Source organism: Jaculus jaculus, chromosome 12, assembly GCF_020740685.1.
Source record: "Jaculus jaculus isolate mJacJac1 chromosome 12, mJacJac1.mat.Y.cur, whole genome shotgun sequence".
NCBI classification, from domain to species: domain Eukaryota; kingdom Metazoa; phylum Chordata; class Mammalia; order Rodentia; family Dipodidae; genus Jaculus; species Jaculus jaculus.
Window position 1 is genome coordinate 9937790 of NC_059113.1, and position 20612 is coordinate 9958401.

At 51.9% G+C, this 20612-nt stretch overlaps 1 protein-coding gene across 1 annotated transcript in view; it reads right to left on the reverse strand.

The window, feature by feature from the left end:
- The window catches only part of Lzts1 (leucine zipper tumor suppressor 1), a 70864-nt gene that overhangs the window by 3531 nt on the left and 46721 nt on the right, over positions 1-20612 (reverse strand). Inside the window, exons 2-3 of the mRNA XM_045131414.1 lie at positions 4716-5193; positions 1539-2348 (exon numbers count right to left, since the gene is read on the reverse strand). Coding sequence (XP_044987349.1) covers positions 1539-2348; positions 4716-5060 — 1155 coding nt within the window. The 5' untranslated portion in view covers positions 5061-5193. The remainder of the gene's footprint in view (positions 1-1538; positions 2349-4715; positions 5194-20612) is intronic.

Here is a 20612-nt window from a genome sequence, read left to right on the forward strand (position 1 = left end):
CTACCGCTCTCCTGTCCCCCCGGCTGTACGTAATCCTGCCACAGCTACAGTGCTCTTGGCGGGGGAAGGGGTTGTACTGCAGGATATAGGACCTGGAGAGTGGCCTGGGTGGGGAGTCCAGTGATAGACCTTTCCTGAGCGAGACGTCACCCATGCTCATGAGGGGCTTCTTGCTGATGTAGCTACGTGACAGTCAAGTCATGCCAAAAAGCCAACCGCTCACCGAGCTGGACTCCGGGGGAATCGTTTCCTTGAGCTGATGATGCTCTGAGGTGAGCAGCTGTTTCTGTTCATCAACCCAGGAAAAGTAATGCCACAGCCCTTGTGGCCAACATTTCCCTCAGTGTGGGAAACCTGGCCAGACATAAAGTGACTCTCCCTTGGCACCTGGCAGTCCCTTCTCCCATGGATAGGGTCTTTCTTCTCTCCTGAAACCATCTGTCACCTTCACTCCCACGACAAGGGAAGGAAGCGCCCGGGCAGCTAGGGGCTTGCCCCTGGGGGTGGGTCATCCCGCAGCCTGAGGTCAGTGTAACCAGACACAGTGACTCTCATCCTTCCCCATGGAGGACTCCGGGGTAAATGACAGCAACGCTGTGTACACAGCCCCACCTGCCCACCTGTGCCTCTGGGGCCACTCAGGCATGAAACGCTACTTTCACAGTAGCGAGATGCAGGAGGGGCCTCTGCCAGCGGTGAGTGAGGGGCTGGGGATGTAGTTCAATGGCGTAGCGCTTTCCTGGCAAGTATGAGGCACTGGGTTCAATGCCTAGAACACCACCACCACCACCAACAACAAACCCTGTCTTGAGCTGGAGAGGTGGCTTAACGACTAAGGTGCTTGCCTGCAAAGCCAAAGGACCCAGATTTGATTCCCCAGGACCCACGTCAGCCAGATGCACAAGGGGCGCATGCATCTGGAGTTCGTTTACAGTGGCTGGATGCCCTGGTGTGCCCAGCCTCTGTTTCTCTCCCTCCTTCTATGTCTCTCTCTCTCAGAGAAATAAATAAATACATTCACTGATTAAAATTAATCTGCAGCTACAATTCTGCAAGGAGGGGCCAACTGCAACATTGAGACTTGCCGCAGTGGAGCGCCTCCTAGCGGGGGGGGGGGGCATGTCCCTTTCCCTCCAAAGCACTAAATACACTTTCCCTGCCTTCCTTGGGTGCTCACCCCTCTTGACTGCAGGCTTGGTTATGAATGCGGGTTCTTGTTATCTTCCCCTCAGCAGACGAGCGAGGTCAGACTGTGGGGCACCATTGTCTGGTCTTTGTCTTCCCCATCGGTGGCAAGTAAATGCAATTACAGGAGCCATGATGGTGAGGATGAACAAAGAGTAGGAAACTCTGGGCATGCTCTCTGCTGCCATGCCGGGAGGCCCTCCCATGGGTGGTAAAGACGGCCCTTTGGGCCTGTGTGCCTGAGCACTTGGGGTTGCTACCCTGTAGGCCAAGATTGGTGGGGGGGGGGGGGTTACAGTGGCAGCTGGCAGCAAACCTTTGGCTATCCGCTGCCAAGTCGGGCTGGGCCTCACCTCCCACTGGGTCTCCTCGAGCGCCGGGCCGAAGTTGGTCTTCTCCCGCTCGTAGGCCCGCAGCTTGGTCTCCAGCAGGTCCTGCTCCTTCATGAGGCTCTCGAGCTCCTGCCGGAGCTGCCGCTTCTCCTGCTGCAGCTGCAGGACGTGCAGCTGCAGCACGTGCTGCACGCGCTGGCTCTTCTGCGAGGCCGCGGCCGCCTTCAGCTTGCCTCCGCCTTTGGGCTCCAGGCCCTCCGGCTCGTCCCGGGGGCGCCGCGGCCGCTCGTCGAAGGCCTGGCCGCAGGCGAGCTCCTTCTCATCAAAGCTGCGCTGTAGCATCTGCAAGGCGCCCTCCCTCTGCAGCAGTTTCTGCTCCAGCTCCTGGACGGCGCACTCGTCCCTGGAGAGCGGCGAGCGCACGCACGAGGGGCCCTTGTCCCCCTTGCCGGGGTGAGCCAGCTTGCTGCCCCCGTCGGAGAAGGACAGCGCCTTCAGGCTCATCATGTTGCTGTCCTGCAGGACGATCCCCTGCGTGATGTTGTGGGCCGAGCCGCCAAAACGGCTGGTGGGCCCCACGGGGGTGACCAGCGGGTCCAGCTGGTAGCTGCTGGTGGTACTATGGGTGGGCAGGCTGGACATGGAGTTCCGGCCAGAGTCTGACAGGGCCCCGGAGCACAGGCCCGGCTTCAGCTCTTGCTCCTTGGGCTTGTCTGGAGGCATGGGGTGCAGCTGGCGGCTGGCACTGTCGGGGGACGAGTGAAGGACGGCTCCCGACCGCGGCAAGACTGGCTTGAAGGCTGTGGGTCTCGCTGCTCCTTTGTCCGCGCCCTAGAAGCACAGGACCACACTGACGCAGTGTCCCTTCACACCCGTCACGCACACACCATCACACACACACGCCCATCACACACACACCCATCATACACAAACACATGCAATGCACACAAACACCCATCACACACACACACACACACACACACCCATCACACACACACTGGAGGTCTCAGCCTAAGTGACACTCTTCCAGGCCACAGCCAACCTTACTGACTAGCCTGCAGCAGCCAAGGGCACTGAATCTCTTTCTATTTACTTATTATTTTTGGGGTAGGGTCTCATTTTAGCCCAGGCTGACTTAGAATTCACTATGTAGTCTCAAGCTCATGGTGGCCTACTACTGAGTGCTGGAATTCAATGCATGTGCCACCAGGCCCGGGTCATCTTAATCTTTAAAAAAAATATTTTTATTTGTTTATTTATTTCTGAGAGAGTATAGGTTCACCAAGGCTTCCTGCCACTGCAAATGAATTCCAGATAGAGAGGCTCCATTTTGTGCATCTGGCTTTATGAGGGGACTGGGGAATCAAACCTGGGCCATCAGGCTTTGCAAGTGCCTTTAGCTGCTGAACCATCTCCCCAGCCCCCGTGAATCTCTCATAAGAGAAGAAATCCTCTGTACTTAGTGTCAGTTTGGGTGCTGTACCAACAGAAACCTGCCACCACCTTGTCCCAGACCTCTTGAGATGGTAGACATGGGGGGTGGTTTGAATGTGGAATGTCCCCCTTAGCCTCATGTGTTTGTGATTAAGCCTCCCACTCAGCCCCGGCTGGTGGGGCCTCTGGGAGGCGGAGCCTTGTTGTAAGAGTTGCATCCCTGGGGACAGGCCTTGGGGCGTGATAGCCTGGTCCTGCTTGCTGCACACAACAGCGCTCTCTCTCTCTCTCTCTCTCTCTCTCTCTCTCCTTCCTCCCTGCTGCTGTGGAGATGTGCTGCTAGGATGTCTTCTCGTACCGTGCTTCTCCTACCATGATGAAATTTCCCCTCAAAAGTGTAAATTAGGAGCCGTGCGTGGTGGCGCACGCCTTTAATGCCAGCACTCGGGATGCAGAGGTGGGAGGATTGCTGTGAGTTCGAGGCCACCTGAGACTCCATAGTGACTTCCAGGTAAGCCTGGGCTAGAGTGAGACCCTACCTTGAAAAACAAGAAATAAACAAAAACCACAAAACTGTAAGTCAGGAAGAAATCCTTTCCTTCTGTAAGTTGCTTTTGGTTGTGTGTCTTGTCTCAGCTGTGAGCAGGTATCTACTACCAACTCCACCAGCTTCGCAGGTGCCTGTAGCCTGAACTAACAGGGCTTCTGTTTTTTTTTTTTTTTGAAACTTGTAATTCCCATTCGTGGAGTGAGTACCTTGGTGTTCACAAGCCCTTTATTTGAAAAGCTCAAAGCTCTATGTATACACTGTGAATTGGAATATCCCAAAGCTGAAGTGCTCCCAAATCTGCAAATATAATAAGTCTGACAGGACTTCACACCATGAGATTTTGTTTCGTTTACAAATTAATTAAAATGTTGTATAAAATTACCTTAGGCCTACATGTATTTTACATATATATATATGTAAAATTCATATATATGTCATTTTCATATATATATATGTATATATATATGAATTTTACTTTTAGATAACCCTAAGATGTTTCATTATTTTATATGCAAATATTTCAAAATATGAAGGAAAAAAAAACCCTGAAATCTATTTCACTTCGGTTCCCAAGCCTTTCAGATAAAGTATTCAACTGGAATATCAAAACCACGGACTCACTGCCCATGGTGGGGTAGGCATGGAGGCTGAGCGGGCAAACTTTCCTGGGTGCACTGGTGAGACTCATGAGCACTCTCGTTGGCATGAGGGCTGACCTGAAGAGCCACACTTTGGGCCAGCACCCTTGCCCATTGTATGAAAACAAAGTCCTAGAGCCCTTGTTTAGTGGGCGAGGCCCAGGGCTGCAACAACAGGATGCAAACGAGAAGGCTGGCCTACTGGAAGTCGGCTAGAGGGGGGCTCCTCACTGCCTCCTGCCTTCCTGTCTGCATGGTGGAACCCTCTTTCTCCATCCGGTGAACCTGCTACCCCTTTTCCTACCTTGACCATCCAGATGGGTCCCGGGAGAGCTCAGAAAGACAAACATGCCCCCCTTGCCCTTGGCTGCCTCCAATCCTGAGACTTCTGGGCTAGGGGACAGACTAGGTGCTTGTGCCTTGTTCCAACCTTGGATCTCTGCAGCGTGAACCAGCACTTCCTCTCCCATGCCCGTTGCCCCGGCCTCCCGAAGCCCAGATGGCTGCCCTGCCCTTCCCGGCCCGACTCGCCCCCTTGCCTTCTCCCCACCCTTTCTTGCCCGGACGCCTGCTTACCATTTCCAGCTGATTCGAGAAGGGCGGGAGCTTTGGTGGCGTGGAGGGGTCAAAGTCTACGCCGCCCTGGCCCCCCACGTCCCCGCTGGACAGAGCTGTGTAGTCGGGGCGGTGGGAGCCCCGCGCCTTCTGGCTGACCTTGATGTAGAAGAAGTCTTCGCTCTTGCCCATCTTGGAGCCGGACTCGCCGCGGCCCGAGTCCTGGGAGAAGCCGAACTTCAGCAGCCCGTCCGAGTAGCGGTTGAGCTTCTTGAGGTGAGAGGATTTGCGCAGCTTGTACTGCGACGCCCGGCAGTGCTTGCCGTGGAAGCCGTGGCCCGAGATGAGGCTGCTGACGCTGCCCATGGTGCCACCCGGCCGAGGGCGTGCGGGGCGCGGGAGGGGCCTGGGTGTGGGGGGGCAGCAAGGAGCAGTGCTGGCTCAGAGAAGGGACCGTGGTGACAACAACACACCCTCAGAGCCTGGGGGAGCCATGGACCTGCAAGGAGACACAGACAGACGCAGTCAGCATGGCTGGGGCCAGGATTTCAGCTCTGCCTGCTAGACCCGGATGCTACAGACATGTGCGGCAGAGGCTGCTGCTCTACCCCCATGCATTCTTTCCCCAAGACCTACCCGCTGGCGGCAAGTCGCCTCTCCACACGGGCCGTGCAGTGGTGACTGGATCACTGAATTCATAGAACCTGGGCTTAGTGTCATGTGGACAGGCCCGTGGGACCCGCATCAAGTGTCGCACGTGCTGTGTGCGCATCAGGGAGAGCCAGAGCGGGGGGGACTGGATGGCATTCTGGGAGAGGCCTATTTGCCCACAGAGTGAGGTCTGGGTGTGTCTCCCCAAAGTCACGAAATTGGAACCTCAAAGCCACATGTTAATGGAATTGGGGGGGAGCGGGTGGGGTCCTCAGTTAATGAGGGTTAGGTGAGGTCACGATGGAGGCGGCCTCATGTTGGAGAGGAAGTAAAGCCAGGAAGGATGTCACACATCTGTAATCCCAGCACCTGGGAGGTGGAGTCAGGAGGATTCAAAGCCGGCCCTGGCTACATATCCAGTTCAAAGTGGTTCGTCTCAGCTACACAGCCAGACTCCATTTCACAAAACAAGTGAGGCTGGCAAGATGGCTTACCTGGTAAAGCGCTTGCTGTGCAAGCCCCGGAACCCACAGAAAAGCCAGCTGAGGCGGCCCGTGTCTGCGATCACGGCTCTCTTGTAGCAAGATGGGAGGTGAGGACAGCGGCCCGCCCAGGACGGCTACCCCAGTGTAAACAGCACGAGGAGATCTCCTTTCAGATGCGGTGACTCCAAGCACTGACCCCCAAGGTTGTTCTCTGTCCTCCACACAAGTGCTGGGGCACACATCTGGGCCCCGCCCCCCCCCCCGACACACACACACACACCATTCATACACAGTAATTCATTAAGGGCTGGAGAGATTGGCTTAGTGGTTAAGACATTTGCCTGCAAAGGCTAACATCCCCAGTTCCCATGTAAAGCCAGATGCAGAAAGTGGCACATGCGCCTGGAGTTCATTTGCAGTGGCTGGAGTCCCTCGTGTGCCTATTCTCTCCGTATCTCTTCTATCTCTCTCTCTCTGCTTGCAAATAAGTAAATAAAAATATTTTTAGTTAATTAAACCCAAGCGAGGGAGACTCCAGCTGCCATGCCTGCTGTGCTTATCCAGCCCTACGGCACCTTGGGTCAGCGCAGAGCAACACCAGCCAGACGGCCCTCACCAGATGTGACTGCCCAATCTGAAGTCTTCAGAACTATAAAATGATCATGCTGGGGTTCTCTGTAGATTACCCAGTCTGTGGGATTCTGTCACGGCAACATCCAAGAGAGTGCAAGGCAGCCTCTGTTAAGGCAGCATTTGAAGAGGGTTCGAGCAAGCGAGAGGCAAACCGTGGAAATCCCTCCCACCCCCACTTTTCCCTTTGAAACTCCACTCTCCATCATATCCCCTCGCCCTCTCAATCAATCTCTCTCTTATTTTGATGTCATCTCTTCCTCCTATATGATGGTCTTGTGTAGGTAGTGTCAGGCACTGTGAGGTCGTGGATATCCAGGCCATTTTGTGTCTGGAGGAGCACGTTATAAGGAGTCCTGCCCTTCCCTTGGTTCTTACATTCTTTCTGCCACCTCTTCTGCAATGGACCCTGAGCCTTGGAAGGTGTGATTGAGATATTTCAATGCTGAGTACTCGGAGAGAGGAGATATTTATTCTAAAGAGAAATACTCATATCCCTCCTTTCAGTTTTCTAACTACTGAAACAATGAACCCTAAAGAACAAAGGATGAAAATCGCCCCAGGAATCTCATGCTGGTGGGATAGAAAGGCTGAAACCTGGTGCCAGCAAAGGAGGAACTTATTTCCCAGAAGGGGGGTTCACAGTTCTGACAACTTATCACACAGCCCTTTGCAGGAGCCCAGACGATGGGTCAGTCATGGGCAGGCCCACACCAGGATTGCTGAGCTATGCGTGCCTATGGCGATATAGTTAAACCTAATCCTCAAGTCAGTGCCCTGCTCATGGATTTGGGGATCACTAGACCCCCTTACTTTTCTTTTGTATGAGTTTCTTTCCTGTTGCCGAGACAAAAGTCCCTGACCAGAAGCAGCACTGGAAGGGTTTGTTTTGTTTCGCAGTTTGGAGGGGAACTGTCTGTCATGGTGGGGAAGCGCGGCAGGGCACAGGGTGGTGTTCCTCCTGCCCATGAGCAGGTGGCGAGAGCAAGCAAAGTTGGGCCATAACACCTCCCGGCCCAAACCCACGGACACGCTTCCTTCGGTAAGGCTCTACCTCGTAAAGGTTCTACAACCTTCCCAAATGGTGCCACGAACTGGGCACTAAGTGTTCAAAAACATGACTCTGTGGGAGACATTTGCATGCAAACCATCACGTCTGCTTTTCATAGATTTATTTTTATTTATTTATTTGAGAGTGACAGTTAGAGAGAGAGAGAGACAGAGAGAATGGGCACATCAGGGCCTCCAGCCACTGAAAACGAACTCCAGATACGGGCGCCCCTTTGTGCATCTGGCTTACGTGGGACCTGGGGAATCAAGCCGCAAACTGGGGTCCTTAGGCTTCACAGGCAAGTGCTTAACCACTAAGCAATTTCTCCAGCCCTTGCTTTTTATACATTTTATTTATTTATTTATTTTGTCTCTTTAATTGGCATACTGGAGACAAAATGGCCAAGCCTAGCTTATTGGGAATGCCAAAGCCTACGTTTTTACTCAAACTCTGGTAATAGTAGAGCACTTGTCTAGCATGCATGAGGCCTTAGCACTTCAAAAAAAAGAGAGGCCAGGGAGGTAGAAGGGGTCATGAAAGAGGGAGGAGGGGTCTCTCTTAGGGACAGTAGATATGTAAGCAGAGGGGCAGAATGCTGGAGGAAGCATCTAACTGGAATCAGGGGAGGGGATGGAAAAGAGGAAAGGGTAGGAGGAGGGTTAATCAAAATTAAAGATGTTATGAATAAGCCATATGGAAACCTACTTTTTTCTCTAGCTAAAAAAATATATATGTTAAAAAAAGAGAGAGAGAGAGAGAAAGAGAGGGCGTTTGAGCAGAAGTATCCTGTGGGGGTGGATAATGCTGTGCCCAGACACCGCGGATGGAATATTTCAGTGAGATTCCGTCCTGTGACTTTGGTCAGGGAGGTTCCTAACACCCCTAAATCCATACAAGCTCTTGCCTAGGTCCTTGGGTTGCCCACCAGAACTAAACAGTTAAGACCCTGCTGCCAAAGACACCACGTACTTGGGCTGCCATACGCTGGGAAATCGAGCTGGAAGCTTTCTCTGTTGACCAGCTGTCATGGCGTTGGAACAAGCCATGTAGCCTGCTGGGGTGAAAAGTCATCAACAGTCTTAACCAACAGTGAACCCTACAAGCTACATAACTGACCAGCCAGATAAAATGTGCCAACTGATTTAAGGTGTGGCATGTGTGTGATAGGGGAGCCAACTGCTTTCTATTTTTCTTCTTCATTCTTTTTTTTTTGTTTTTCCAGGTAGGGTCTCACTCTAGCCCAGGCTGACCTAGAATTCACTATGGAGTCTCAGGGTGGCCTCGAACACACAGCAGTCCTCTACCTTTGCCTCCCGAGTGCTGGGATTAAAGGCGTGCACCACCACACCTGGCCCAACTGCTTTCTAATTGGGCTTGTGGTCTACTCCATGAGAGAGAACTCCTCCCTTATGCTGAAAACATAATGGAAAGCCTATGGCTGGGGAAGTCACAAGTCTTAGCAAGGAAGCTAAAACTGTTGTTAGGCTAAATTAAATGGATATAGTATGTCCACAAAATCACCCTCTTAAATCTTTGTGTTTGTGCCCATATATTAATGCGAGTCTCACTTTTTTTTTTTTTTTTTTTTTCAAGGTAAGGTCTCACTCTAGTACAGGCTGACCTGGAATTCACTCTGTAGTCTTAGGGTGGCCTCAAACTCATGGTGATCCTCCTACCTCTGCATCCTGAGTGCTGAGATTAAAGGCGTGCACCACCACGTTTGGCTTGATTTTCACTTTTGGTTAGAAAAACTTCTCTTTTCAGATGGTGGTGACTCTCAAAAGTCAATAAAGTATTGAAGGGAAGTGACAGTGAATTGTTCACCACTACATGAGACATCTGTTATCATACTCTCCAAGGCTCAGGGACCCTTCTGTAAGAGCCAAAAGAAGGAGAGGAGGGCTTTGGGATACTGTCTTCCAGATACAAGGTGGCCCTGCATTCATGACCTCACAGTTGTTGATGCTACCCATAAGAGTCCTGCATGATATGAGCGTTAGAAAATGATGACATCACTCCAGACACAAAACGGCCTGGATATCCATGACCTCACGGTGCCTGACACTACCTACACAAGACCATCATAAGAGGAGAAAAAGATCATGACATCAAAATAAAAGAGAGACTGATTGAGAGGGGGAGGGGATATGATAGAGAGTGGAGTTTCAAAGGGGAAAGTGGGGGGAATTACCATGGGATATTGTTTACAATTATGGAAGTTGTCAATAAAAAAATTAAAATTTTAAAAAAGAAAGAAAATGATGACATCAAACTAGGAGAGAGACCAGTTGAAAGAGGAAGGATTCAGTGGAGGGAGGTAGGGGGAGGGAGACATGGAGGATGGTGAGTGGAGATTATGATCAGGATACACTGTGTACTGTGAAAAACAAATAAATAGGCCAGGCGTGGTGGCGCACGCTTTTCATCCCAGCACTCAGGAGGCAGAGGTAGGAGGATTGCCGAGAGTTTGAGGCCACCCTAAGACTATAGAGCGAATTCCAGGTCAGTCTGGGCTAAAGCAAGATCCCACCTAGGAAAACCAAAAATAAAGAAATAAAATTAAAAATAAAGAAATAAATAAAATAAATAAAGGAATAGTATGCCTAGTGTTGGAGAAGGTGTTATACAAAGTATCATGATATATATGTGTGAAAGTACCATAATAAAACCCACTACTTGGGCTGGAGAGATGGCTTAGCGGTTAAGCACTTGCCTGTGAAGCCTAAGGACCCTGGTTCAAGGCTCGATTCCCCAGGACCCATGTTAGCCAGATGCACAGGGGGCGCACACATCTGGAGGTCATTTGCAGTGGCTGGAGGCCCTGGTGCTCCCATTCTCTCTCTCTCTCTTTCTGCCTCTTTCTCTCTGTCTGTTGCTCTCAAATAAATAAATATAAATAAAACAAACAAAAAAAAAACCCACTACTTTGTATGTCAACTTTAGTAATTAATTAAAAGAATGCCTAATGTTTTTACAGAGCGTCCCAAAGTGGAGACTTGCCACTCATTAAAAATAATCATTAGCAGAGTGGTGCAGGTGAGGTGGGCTGGAGAACAGCAGCGTGATTTAAACCGGTGCATTTGCAAAGCCCATCTGGTATCCTGGGAGCGAGGGACAGGGCTGGGGTGGTGAACGCGATGCACGCTCACAGGCAGCTGTCGGCGGTGAGGCAGGGGACCTCCGCAAGCCGGGAAAGGCAGCTGCCTCGTGGAGATGTTGTTAACCACAACTGGGAATTGGTCAATAGATGTAGCCAAGGGACAGTCACTGGTGACCTTGACGAGAAGGCTTTGGACGGGATGGTGGGAAGAAAGGGCCTCACCGGAGGGAGGAAGAGGGAGAAGTAACTGTGCCCTTGAACACTGAAAATCGCAGATCACCTTGGTTTGGGTCCCCAGCTACACCACTGTGGGTCATGTTATAGGAGGTAAGAGTTTGTCACACTTCTCCTCCAGTCTTACAAACCAATTTTAAGACACAGAAAAGCAAGGGGTCAGAGATGATGGCTCAGTGGCTACAGGTACATGCTTGCAAAGCCTGAAGGCCTGGGTTTGATTCTCCACTATCCATGTAAAGCCAGATGTACAAAGTGGTACATGGATCTTGGGCTCATTTGCAGGGACAGGAGGTCCTACCATGCTCATTCTCTCTCTTTTTCTCTCTCTCTCCCTCTCTTTCTCTCATTGCAAATAGATAATAACTTTTTTATTAGCTTTTTTTTTTTTTTTTTGAGAGCGACAGACACAGAGAGAAAGACAGATAGAGGGAGAGAGAGAGAATGGGCGCACCAGGGCTTCCAGCCTCTGCAAACGAACTCCAGACGCGTGTGCCCTCTTGTGCATCTGGCTAACGTGGGACCTGGGGAACCGAGCCTTGAACCGGGGTCCTTAGGCTTCACAGGCAAGCGCTTAACCGCTAAGCCATCTCTCCAGCCCAGATAATAACTTTTTTAAAGGAGGACCTGGGGAGATGTCTCAGTGGTTAAAGGTGTTTGCTTCTACAGCCTACCAGCCTGGGGTCAAGTCCGCATTACCATGTATGGCCAGATGCACAAAGTGATACAAGCGCCAGTTGTTCGTTTGCAGGGGCAAGAGGCCCTGGATATCCATGCTCCCTCTCTCTTCCAAATAAATAAATAGAAATACACTTAAAAAAAGAAAAGTAAAAGGGGCTTGAGAGATGACTTAGCGGTTAAGGCATTTGCCTGCAAAGCCAAAGGATCCCGGTTTGATTCCCCAGGAACCCAAGTAAGTCAGATGCACAAGGGGGCACATGCATCTGGAGTTCAGTTCATTTGCAGTGGCTGAAAGCCCTGGCGCACTCATTCTCTCTCTCTTTCTTTCACTCTGCCTCTTTCCCTCTCTCAAATAAAAAAATACATATATTAAAAAAAAAAAGAGCTGGGCGTGGTGGCACATGCCTTTAATCCCAGCACTTGGGAAGCAGAGGTAGGAGGATCGCCTTGAGTTTGAGGCCACCCTGAGACTACATAGTGAATTCCAGGTTAGCTTGGGCTAGAGGGAAACCCTACCTCAAAAAAAAAAAAAAAAAAAAGTAATAGGATTTTCCCTCCCCCCACCCCGTAACCAGTGGTTAAAACAGTAATAATAACCTATGAGTCACTGGTCAGAGATGTCCCTGGCTCCTGTCCTGGGAAGCCAAGTGAGCCTCCAGGACTGGTGGAGAAACCAAGGTCTGGAGCCGCCAGCCATAACTTCCTTTCCTTTTTGTGCAAACACCAAGGATTCAAGCACAAGGCCACTGCATCCTTCACCGAGCGGCAGTCCGGGTCGCTTGTGCGTGAGCTATGCGTAAGCGCTCAGGACTGGGAGAAAGCGGGTGAAGACGGCTGGGGGAAGGAGAGGGACACAGTGACCCCCTGTAGTTCCCTGGAAAGCACAGCTCTGTCCCTCTGTCTGTTTATCCGGCACTCCATCCCCAGGTCTAGACACGAGTGAGAGCTGGAAAGTTCAAGGTTCCTCTGGGATCCACTTGAAGCTAAGCTAATTGCCCTCAAGTGTCTAGACTTGCCCTACCTTCAACTCATCAACCGGTAGAGAGCATGCCAGCGAACTTGGCTGAGACCCAACCTCCTTCCCAAGCCTGAGTTCTCACTCACACACTCATGAGGCTGTAAGGATGGGGTGAAGGGGTGCTTTTTAAGTCTTGGGAAACAAATCCCCACTGGCCAAGAGGAAAAGCAGGAATCCCAGAGTCTGTGAAGATGCAGGATGGGAAGGAAGAGGGAGCATCACCGTCTAGAAGTGGGCTTGTGATCTGAGCTCTGAGAGCAGGAACCCAAAGCAGCTGGTGGAAAGGCGCCCCCACCCCCAGCCTGTGCTTCTCAGAATCGCACCCCAGGGAATTCAGGCATTTCCCCCTCCCCCAGGCCAGCTGTCACCCGCCCTCCAGGACAGGAAATGGCCCTTACACTCTTAGGTAGGAACAGGGCTGGGACACCTCTTCTGTCCTTTCCCTGCTCCATCGCGCACTCCCGTTCCCAAGGGAAGGCAGAGCTGAAGCCTACGGGAACGTTCCTTGGGCTGTCCCCCTTCCAGAATGTGGAAGGAGAGGCAAGGAGTTGAAAGGAATCTATCTGGACACGAAAGGAGCTGGGAAGTAACCTCGTTCATTCCCCGCCATTGGGATCCCTTCCCACGGGGTGCAGCAGCTAGGCTTGGGCCCCCAGGAATCCAGGACTCCTGCCCGCCCACTTCCTCCACTCCCCGGGCTCCCCCTGTCCTTCTTCCCGGTCGCCCCGCCCCATCCTGTGGGCAGAGGTCCAGGCCAGAGGGTAGAATAGACTGGCTTCCTCTGCCTGGGTTCTCACAACCACGCCATGGGGTCTCTGCTTACCCGCTGTAGGACCCCCAGCCCGCCTGTCCTTCCCAAGTGTTGCCACCACCAGCCAGGCACCCCCCCCCCAAATCCACCTGACTGGGACAGTTCTCAAGAAACTTCAGTGCGAGGGTTCATATGGTCCTGAATATATACTCAGTAGCTGACACAGACCAAAATGCCAAGGGCACAGTATAGGGATTGGGCGGGAGAAGGAAGGAGAGCCACAGGTGAACAAAAGACAAAAAGCCAGAGACAGGGCGCTGGGGAGATGGCTCAGTGGTTAAGGTGCTAGTCTGTAATGTCTAACAACCCAGGTTTGATTCCCTGGTCCCCACGTAAAGCTAGATGCACAAAGTGGTCCATGCATGTGGAATTTGTATGTATGCAGTGGGTAGAGGCCCTGGTGCAACCATTTTCTCTTTCTCCTTGCAAATAAATTTATATTATTATACATGTAGGTTGTATGTTTTGAGGTCGAGTCTTGCTGTAGCCCAGGCTGACCTGGAATTCACTGTGTAGTCTCAGGCTGACCTCAAATTCACAGCGATCCTCCTACCTCTGCCTTCCAAGTGCTGGGATTAAAGGCGTGTGCCACCACGCCCCGCTAAATATATATATAAAACCAGAGACAGGAAGGACAGTGTGTGTATCTGTTTGCCTGTGTGTCCCTACGCCTGTGAGCAGGTCTCCTTGTGTGCGCCTGTATCTGTGTGTACTTACAGATGCACATCAGCGTGCACCTGCGTGTGCACGAAGGAGTGTACGTGTAGGTGTATATGCACATCATCTACTGCATTAGAACGAGTGGCTGGAGGGGCTCCTGGAGGTTTGCAGTCAACGAGAACCAGCCTGATGAAGCGCCCGTGGAGCACAGATCCCTGAGGTAGTAGGCGTGAACGCATGTTTTACAGCAGTGGTTCTCAAGTGGGGGTGATAGGGCAATCCATGGAGGACAAACACTGATTTGGGGGTGTTACTGGCATCCAGTGAGTAAAGGCCAGGGGACCCACTAAGCACAACACATGCCCAGGACAGCCCCACAACGGAGAACCGCCTTCCCCCAAGCTGCCGATAGTCCGAGGTGGAGACCTCTGGTGAGTGACACAGGCAGAAGAGAGCGAGCCCACAGCTTCAACTCGGTCGCTGGTCCAGTGTGATGGGAGCGAACGACTGACCTCTCCGGACCTCGGTGACCTCCTGTAAAATGAGGTCATCACACCCACACTGCCATTACCTCACCATGAAGATGAAAAGATGGGCGAGCTTAGAAAGTTCCCCAGTGCTGACTAAGGTCAGCGTTCTTCCTCCTCGTGACTGGGGACAGTGGCTGGAGGCAGTTTAGCTGAGGAGCACCAAGGGCTACAACCTTTGGCCCGATCGTGGCTTGACTGCTTAGTCAAGCTACTGAGTCACTCGACCCACTCCCCCTAGACTCAAATGAGGCTCAAATGAGGGGCACAAAGCTTGATTCTCTTTTTCATGGTGCACAGCCTGGAGTCTTCCCTGGGCTAGGTTTGCAGCCACCATAGGAAGTTGAAGTCACTTCACCTTTTTTTTTTTTCCTGTTTAAGACCTCTTGAGAACTACTAACTTCCTTCCTCATAAAAAGATGCACCTAACCAGTCTCTTGGCTGTCTCCTGTGGGTGCTGTGGCCACCGATACCTCACCCTTGGTTGACCCAGTTTGCAAACATGAACGCACCCTGCTCTGAAGGATCCAACATGAGCTCCGGGGACGAACGGAGAAGTCGCTCTTAGGCGACCACTGGGACTTCGTTGGCTCCCTGTTCATCTTTGGGGACTGGAGAGGTGGGAGGGTGGACAGGAAATAAAAGCGAAGAGAATGCATTGCTGCTCATGGCCTCAGGGCCCTCCCAACTCTGGGCTCAGCTGCCCTGGTTCTCAAGATGCAAGCAGGTTTCAAAGACAGTCCCACGCTCAGCACGCGGGCTGACGCCTAACAGTGGAGGCCAGCGTGGGCTACTCAGGGATTTGCTCTCTCAAGAAAAATAAGTAGGATGGGGTCTGCAGGAGTTTGGACAGGTAGAGGAAGGCACAGCTCAGGGCACTGGTGTCTCACCTTGGCTGGCTCAATGCCAGGCACTCCACTATCACCACCTTCTTTCTTGTGTTTCGTTTTCTTTTACTACATTTTTAAAAGCAAAATACTTACAATGACTAATCCAAGAACTCCATGCAGAATTGGCCCTTGTTAAAATGTCATATAAATTTCGGAAATAAAATGACAGAACTGAAATCCCATTTCCCGGTCCTTCCCCACCACACTGTAAGCTCTCTCTCTCTCCCAGGGAGAAGATTCCCGTGAGTTTGTTGGGACTCTTTTTTTTTTTTTTTTGGTTCATAAGACGACTTTGGCATATGAGAGTTTTTCTAAGATTATTTTTTGGGGGGTGTCTTGGAAGCCATCTAGGTTTTAAAGCCCTCCTGCCCTATACTGAACTCCTTCCCAGAGAATCTGGCACGGGCTCCTGCATGCCACCTTCAGCAACGCAGGAGCCAGGCAGGGCCAGGACATCCACTGCTCCTCTCCTGCACGACGCGGCTACACTGAGCAGAGGCACGGGCCGGAGCTTGAGTTCACGGCCGCCTACCTCAAGGATTAGCGCCGCAGTGCGAGGCTGGTTCTGACGGACTGCAATTCCCCACCAGCCCCTGTAGCCACTTGTTCTAATACACAGATGACACGCCTACGTACACCTGCACGTACAGTTGTGCACACACGGGTGCACGCAGATGTGCATCCGTACGTACGCACACACATGCAGGCGCACACGAGGAGGCATGCGCACATAGGCACAGAGACGCACAGGCAAACACGCGCGACCTCCCCAAGTGACGGCTCACATTCCAGGCTGGCAAACCACACTCTTTCTAGATATCAGTGGACCCCGGTCAATGGGCTCCACTTTCAGAAGGGGTCAAGGAATGTCCAGGGCGACCTACTCTCCCCGGTGGGCGTGTGAAAGGGGGGGGGTAGGGAGAGAGATAGCGCCTGCCTGACACAGCCGGACTCGTGATATTGCTGCAATCTAAGATGCTTATTCTGGGGGTTCAAGTGTACCGGAAGGCAGAGGAAGCCACTGCAGACAGTCTCCAGCAGGAGAGCTATCCTGCCTCTCTAGGTGTGACTGGTGGGAACAGGCCGCTGCCTCACAGTCCCACTGAGGAAAACTTGCAATCGTGGCCCTGGGCACCACACCTCTGCCTTCCCATATTCCGCCTCATCTGTCTATGCAGACGGTCCCTTGGGGCAGACCAAGGGCTATCATCATGGAAAGCAAGGGCTCATGAAGAATGTGAACCTACACTTGAACCCTCAGCTTCACCACAGGAAGAAGCAGATCCTCCCCCCCCCCCCAACTTGGCTTGGCTCTTGCACATAGTCCCACTTGGAGCAAATGACTTGCAGTCAACCAGCACCCTAGGGAGAAGTTAATTCGCCCTCTCCCTCAACAGTCGCATCTGACGTCTTTGACCATTCAAAGAAGTGTAAGACTTTCTTTCTGTTTTCAGGAATCTGGCTGAGGCCTGGGGTGATGGCTCGGTGGATAAAGGACTTTGCTTACAAAGCATGCCAGCCGAGGCTCAACTAGCTCCCCGGTACCCAGGTAAGGCTGGACGCAAAGTGGCGCAGCATTTGTTTGCAGCGGCGAGAGACCCTCACACACACACACACACACACACACACACACTAATAAAGTTTATTTTTAAAAAAATCTGGTTTGGAGCGTTGACAAACACAGACACCCAAGTAAGAGGAGTTTAACTAGCAGCACAGGTACAGTACTTAGGTTGCAGGCCTCGGCAAGGGAGAGCTTTTGCTTGACTTGTGTAGGAGGTGAACACCCCGATTCTGTTGTCTGGGTGGCTCGCCCCGGTTCTGGCACTGGGCTTGAATACCGTCGTCATCCCCACCCCCCCCCCGCCCGGCACCGCCACCTGCTGCGACAGGAAGATGCTAGGCTGGACGCTGGGAATGTGCGCTCTGACTCTACCTAGATCTCTCCTGCGTGGGGCTTCCCGTCTCATTTTCTGGAGCCTACTAACTTGCTCGTGGCTGGTAGGGCTGTGGGTCCCTAGGAGGAAATCTTTGCTCAGGTTCCTAATACTGACACACTCTATACATGCATGATCACATTAGGTCCCCAGCAGAGGACCACTGATGTACCAGTTTTGTCCTCTGGCATAAAGAGCCAACCTTTCAGCATCTCTATTTCCTTCTGTGTCAGGTAGGCAGAGATCAGAGCAACTCTCAGCCATTGTCAGCGTTCAGTGAAATCACATGGCTGTCAACCAGACCTGCTAAAGCCAGGAAGGAGTGGAAAAAAATGAAAGAACTCCATCCCTAGCATCTTCAAGCTAAGGCAGTGGATACTTCAAGAAGATACCCAGTGCTCTGTCCACGGGGACCTTCTCCCCAGTGAGATCTTACAGTGAGGCCTCCAGAAGGGCACTGGGCACGTGAGCTTGCAGACCTGCGAGGCTAGTGAGTAGGCATGTGCCTAAGAGAATCTAGCCACACCACGCTGGTAGGTGGGACCTAAAGCAGCTCTCCAAAACCGGGTCTCTCTGGGGCTCAGGGACACCCACGTGCCCAGGGTTAATTGAATTCCCTTTTATGACTCCCCACTCCAGATTTCCCTATCGGGCATTCATTCCCAACAAGGTCTGTGCTTCTTGCCCTTGACTCCTCCTCCCTTTCGCTCCTGGGGGGAAGGGGCATTTCTCCGGCAGGGGTGAGCCTTCAAATCCATTCTTTTTCAGCCGGTCTGCAAACCTCAGATGCCTGGAGAGCTCCGTGTGTGCGAGTGCTCAGTAAGTATTTTCCGAGTGAATGGATGAATGAAAAAGAGGCAAGAATGGAGGAGGAAGGGGTGGGGAGCGTGGGCAGCAGAGGTGCTGACACGTGGAACCGGCTGCTGCTGGGTTGGAAGCCGGGGCCCACGCAGATCCCGATTCTGAGCGCTTGGATTCCGAGCAAAGGCAGGAGTGAAAGGGCAATCGCTGGCAGGCTGAGTCATTCCATCACACAAACAATCGGAAGCAATTCAGCTTCCCACTGCTTGGAGGGGGGCATCTAAACCACTCTGCCTGGCAGCCCTTTGTGCGCAGGTCGGAGGCAGCACTTGGCTACCAGCTGAGCCTCCCTCCAAACCGGTGGGCAGCTGGCGTCAAGGGCACGGCAGTTGACTGGCATCTCTCCTCAGGAATAAGATTATCAACCAATCCCATCCTGCCCTTCCCCCCTCCACCCAAAATAAAGCCACAGTTACATGCAAAGCTCATGCAAATTTAACCTGTGGCTGCTCCCACGTAATAACTGTCAGCCAGCAGAAGGCAGGCTCTTTCACATGCATGACCCTGGAAACCAAAGCCTTCCAAGCTGGACAGCACTGGCTCTGTACAGAGACAGACAGACAGACAGACAGACACAGGGAGCCACTTTTAAAGAATGATGTCAAGGAAGTGGCTGAGATCTCTGGAGGAGAACTGGACCTCCGGCAAGATGCCTTGCCATCTCCCCTCTGCAGACATGAATGGCCTCAGGTCAAGTTCAGGTTCAGTTGGGAAGGATCTGGAAAAGCAGTGAAGCAAGCCATAAGATCGGGAAAGAGGCAAGGTGACACGCTATTAGCGCTGTGACATTCCTGACCTGGGTTCCAAAGTTGATACTGATTAGCCTTCAGCAAATCAGACATTCCACCTTGGCTAGCAGCGTCTCAAGTTCTCTCAAGGTCTCTGGCTCTGAGGAATGTTTTTGTGGCTCTCTTCAAAATTCTGACCGTTCATTCACCTGTCCCAAGTTCACGTGGTAATCCTCTTCACTGTCGCCTCCCTTCCCAAGGCAGAAGGGGAAAAATTACCAGGTGGGTTAACTCATTCCACTCCCCCTCAAAGGCCAGAGACAAGAAGATGGCAAGGGAGCCCCTCACTAATGACACCTCTTGAACAGAGAGAGGGTGCTGGGACCCCATCCATGCCAAGACAGAGGCGACCACTTGCCTCCCCCCTCTGTGCCTGAGGCCCACCTGCCAGCAGAGCCAGGAACCCCAAGGGATCAAAAGGAGCAGAAAGAACTTTGGCCCACAGATGGAATGACAGAAGGGAGAAACACATTATTTATTTATTTGTAAGAACGGAGAGAGAATGGGAATGCCAGGGCCTTTACCTGCTGCAAAAGAACTTCAGATGCATGCGTCACCTTTTGCATCTGGCTTTACCTGGGCACTGGGGAACTGAACCTTGGTTGTTAGGCTTTGCAGACAAGCACATTAACCTCAAAGCAATCACTCCAGCACAAGAACTTTTTTAAAAAAATTAGGGTGATAGAAATACTCCCTATCTTGATTTTTTGCAAAGTCTATATAATTCTCCAGATTCATAAGATTGTACACTTAGTAGAGGATAATTTATTGCGTGTGAATAATACATAATTTTTTCTTTTACTTTGTTTATTTTTAGTTGAGAGCAACAGACAGACACAGAGAGAAAGAGGCATATACATAGACAGATAGAGAGGGTATGGGCACGCCCGGGCCTCCAACCACTGCAAACGAACTCCAGACGCGTGCTCCCCCTTGTGCATCGGGCTTACGTGGGTCCTGGGGAATCGAGCCTCGAACCAGGGTCCTTAGGCTTCACAGGCAAGCGCTTAACCACTAAGCCATCTCTCCAGCCCCCAAGAAGTGCTTTTAAGCATAGGAATGCATGCATGCTCCACCCTGAAGAGGCCACAGAGACCAGAGGTTCAGTGCCTTGTCTGAGGCCAAGCAGCAAGTGTTATAAACCAGGCCTTCAGGATCCCTCCTCAGCACTTCCCACTTAAGTCTTTAACTGCAGGGCAGGTAGGAGGAAGGGGTGGGGTGGGAATATCATTCTATGTGGAAACCCACCGCCCTGAAAATACTCAGACCAGACCCAAGACGAGACCAGAGGCCCGCCCTGCCTTGTGTGACAACCCTATACCTTTACAACATCCTGGGGATCAATTAGCTTTGGGCAGGGAAGAGAGAAAATTCCAGAAGTGGGCAGGCGTGGGAGAGGGATGGTGATGAGGAAGTAAGTGCTTTAAAAAGCTCTGCTTCTGGGTTGGGCGTGGTGGCGCACAACTTTAATCCCAGCACTCGGGAGGCAGAGGTAGGAGGATCGCTTTGAGTTCGAGGCCACCCTGAGACCAGGGAGTGAATCTCAGGTCAGCCTTGGCTAGAGTGAGACCCTACCTAAAAAAGGCTCTGCTTC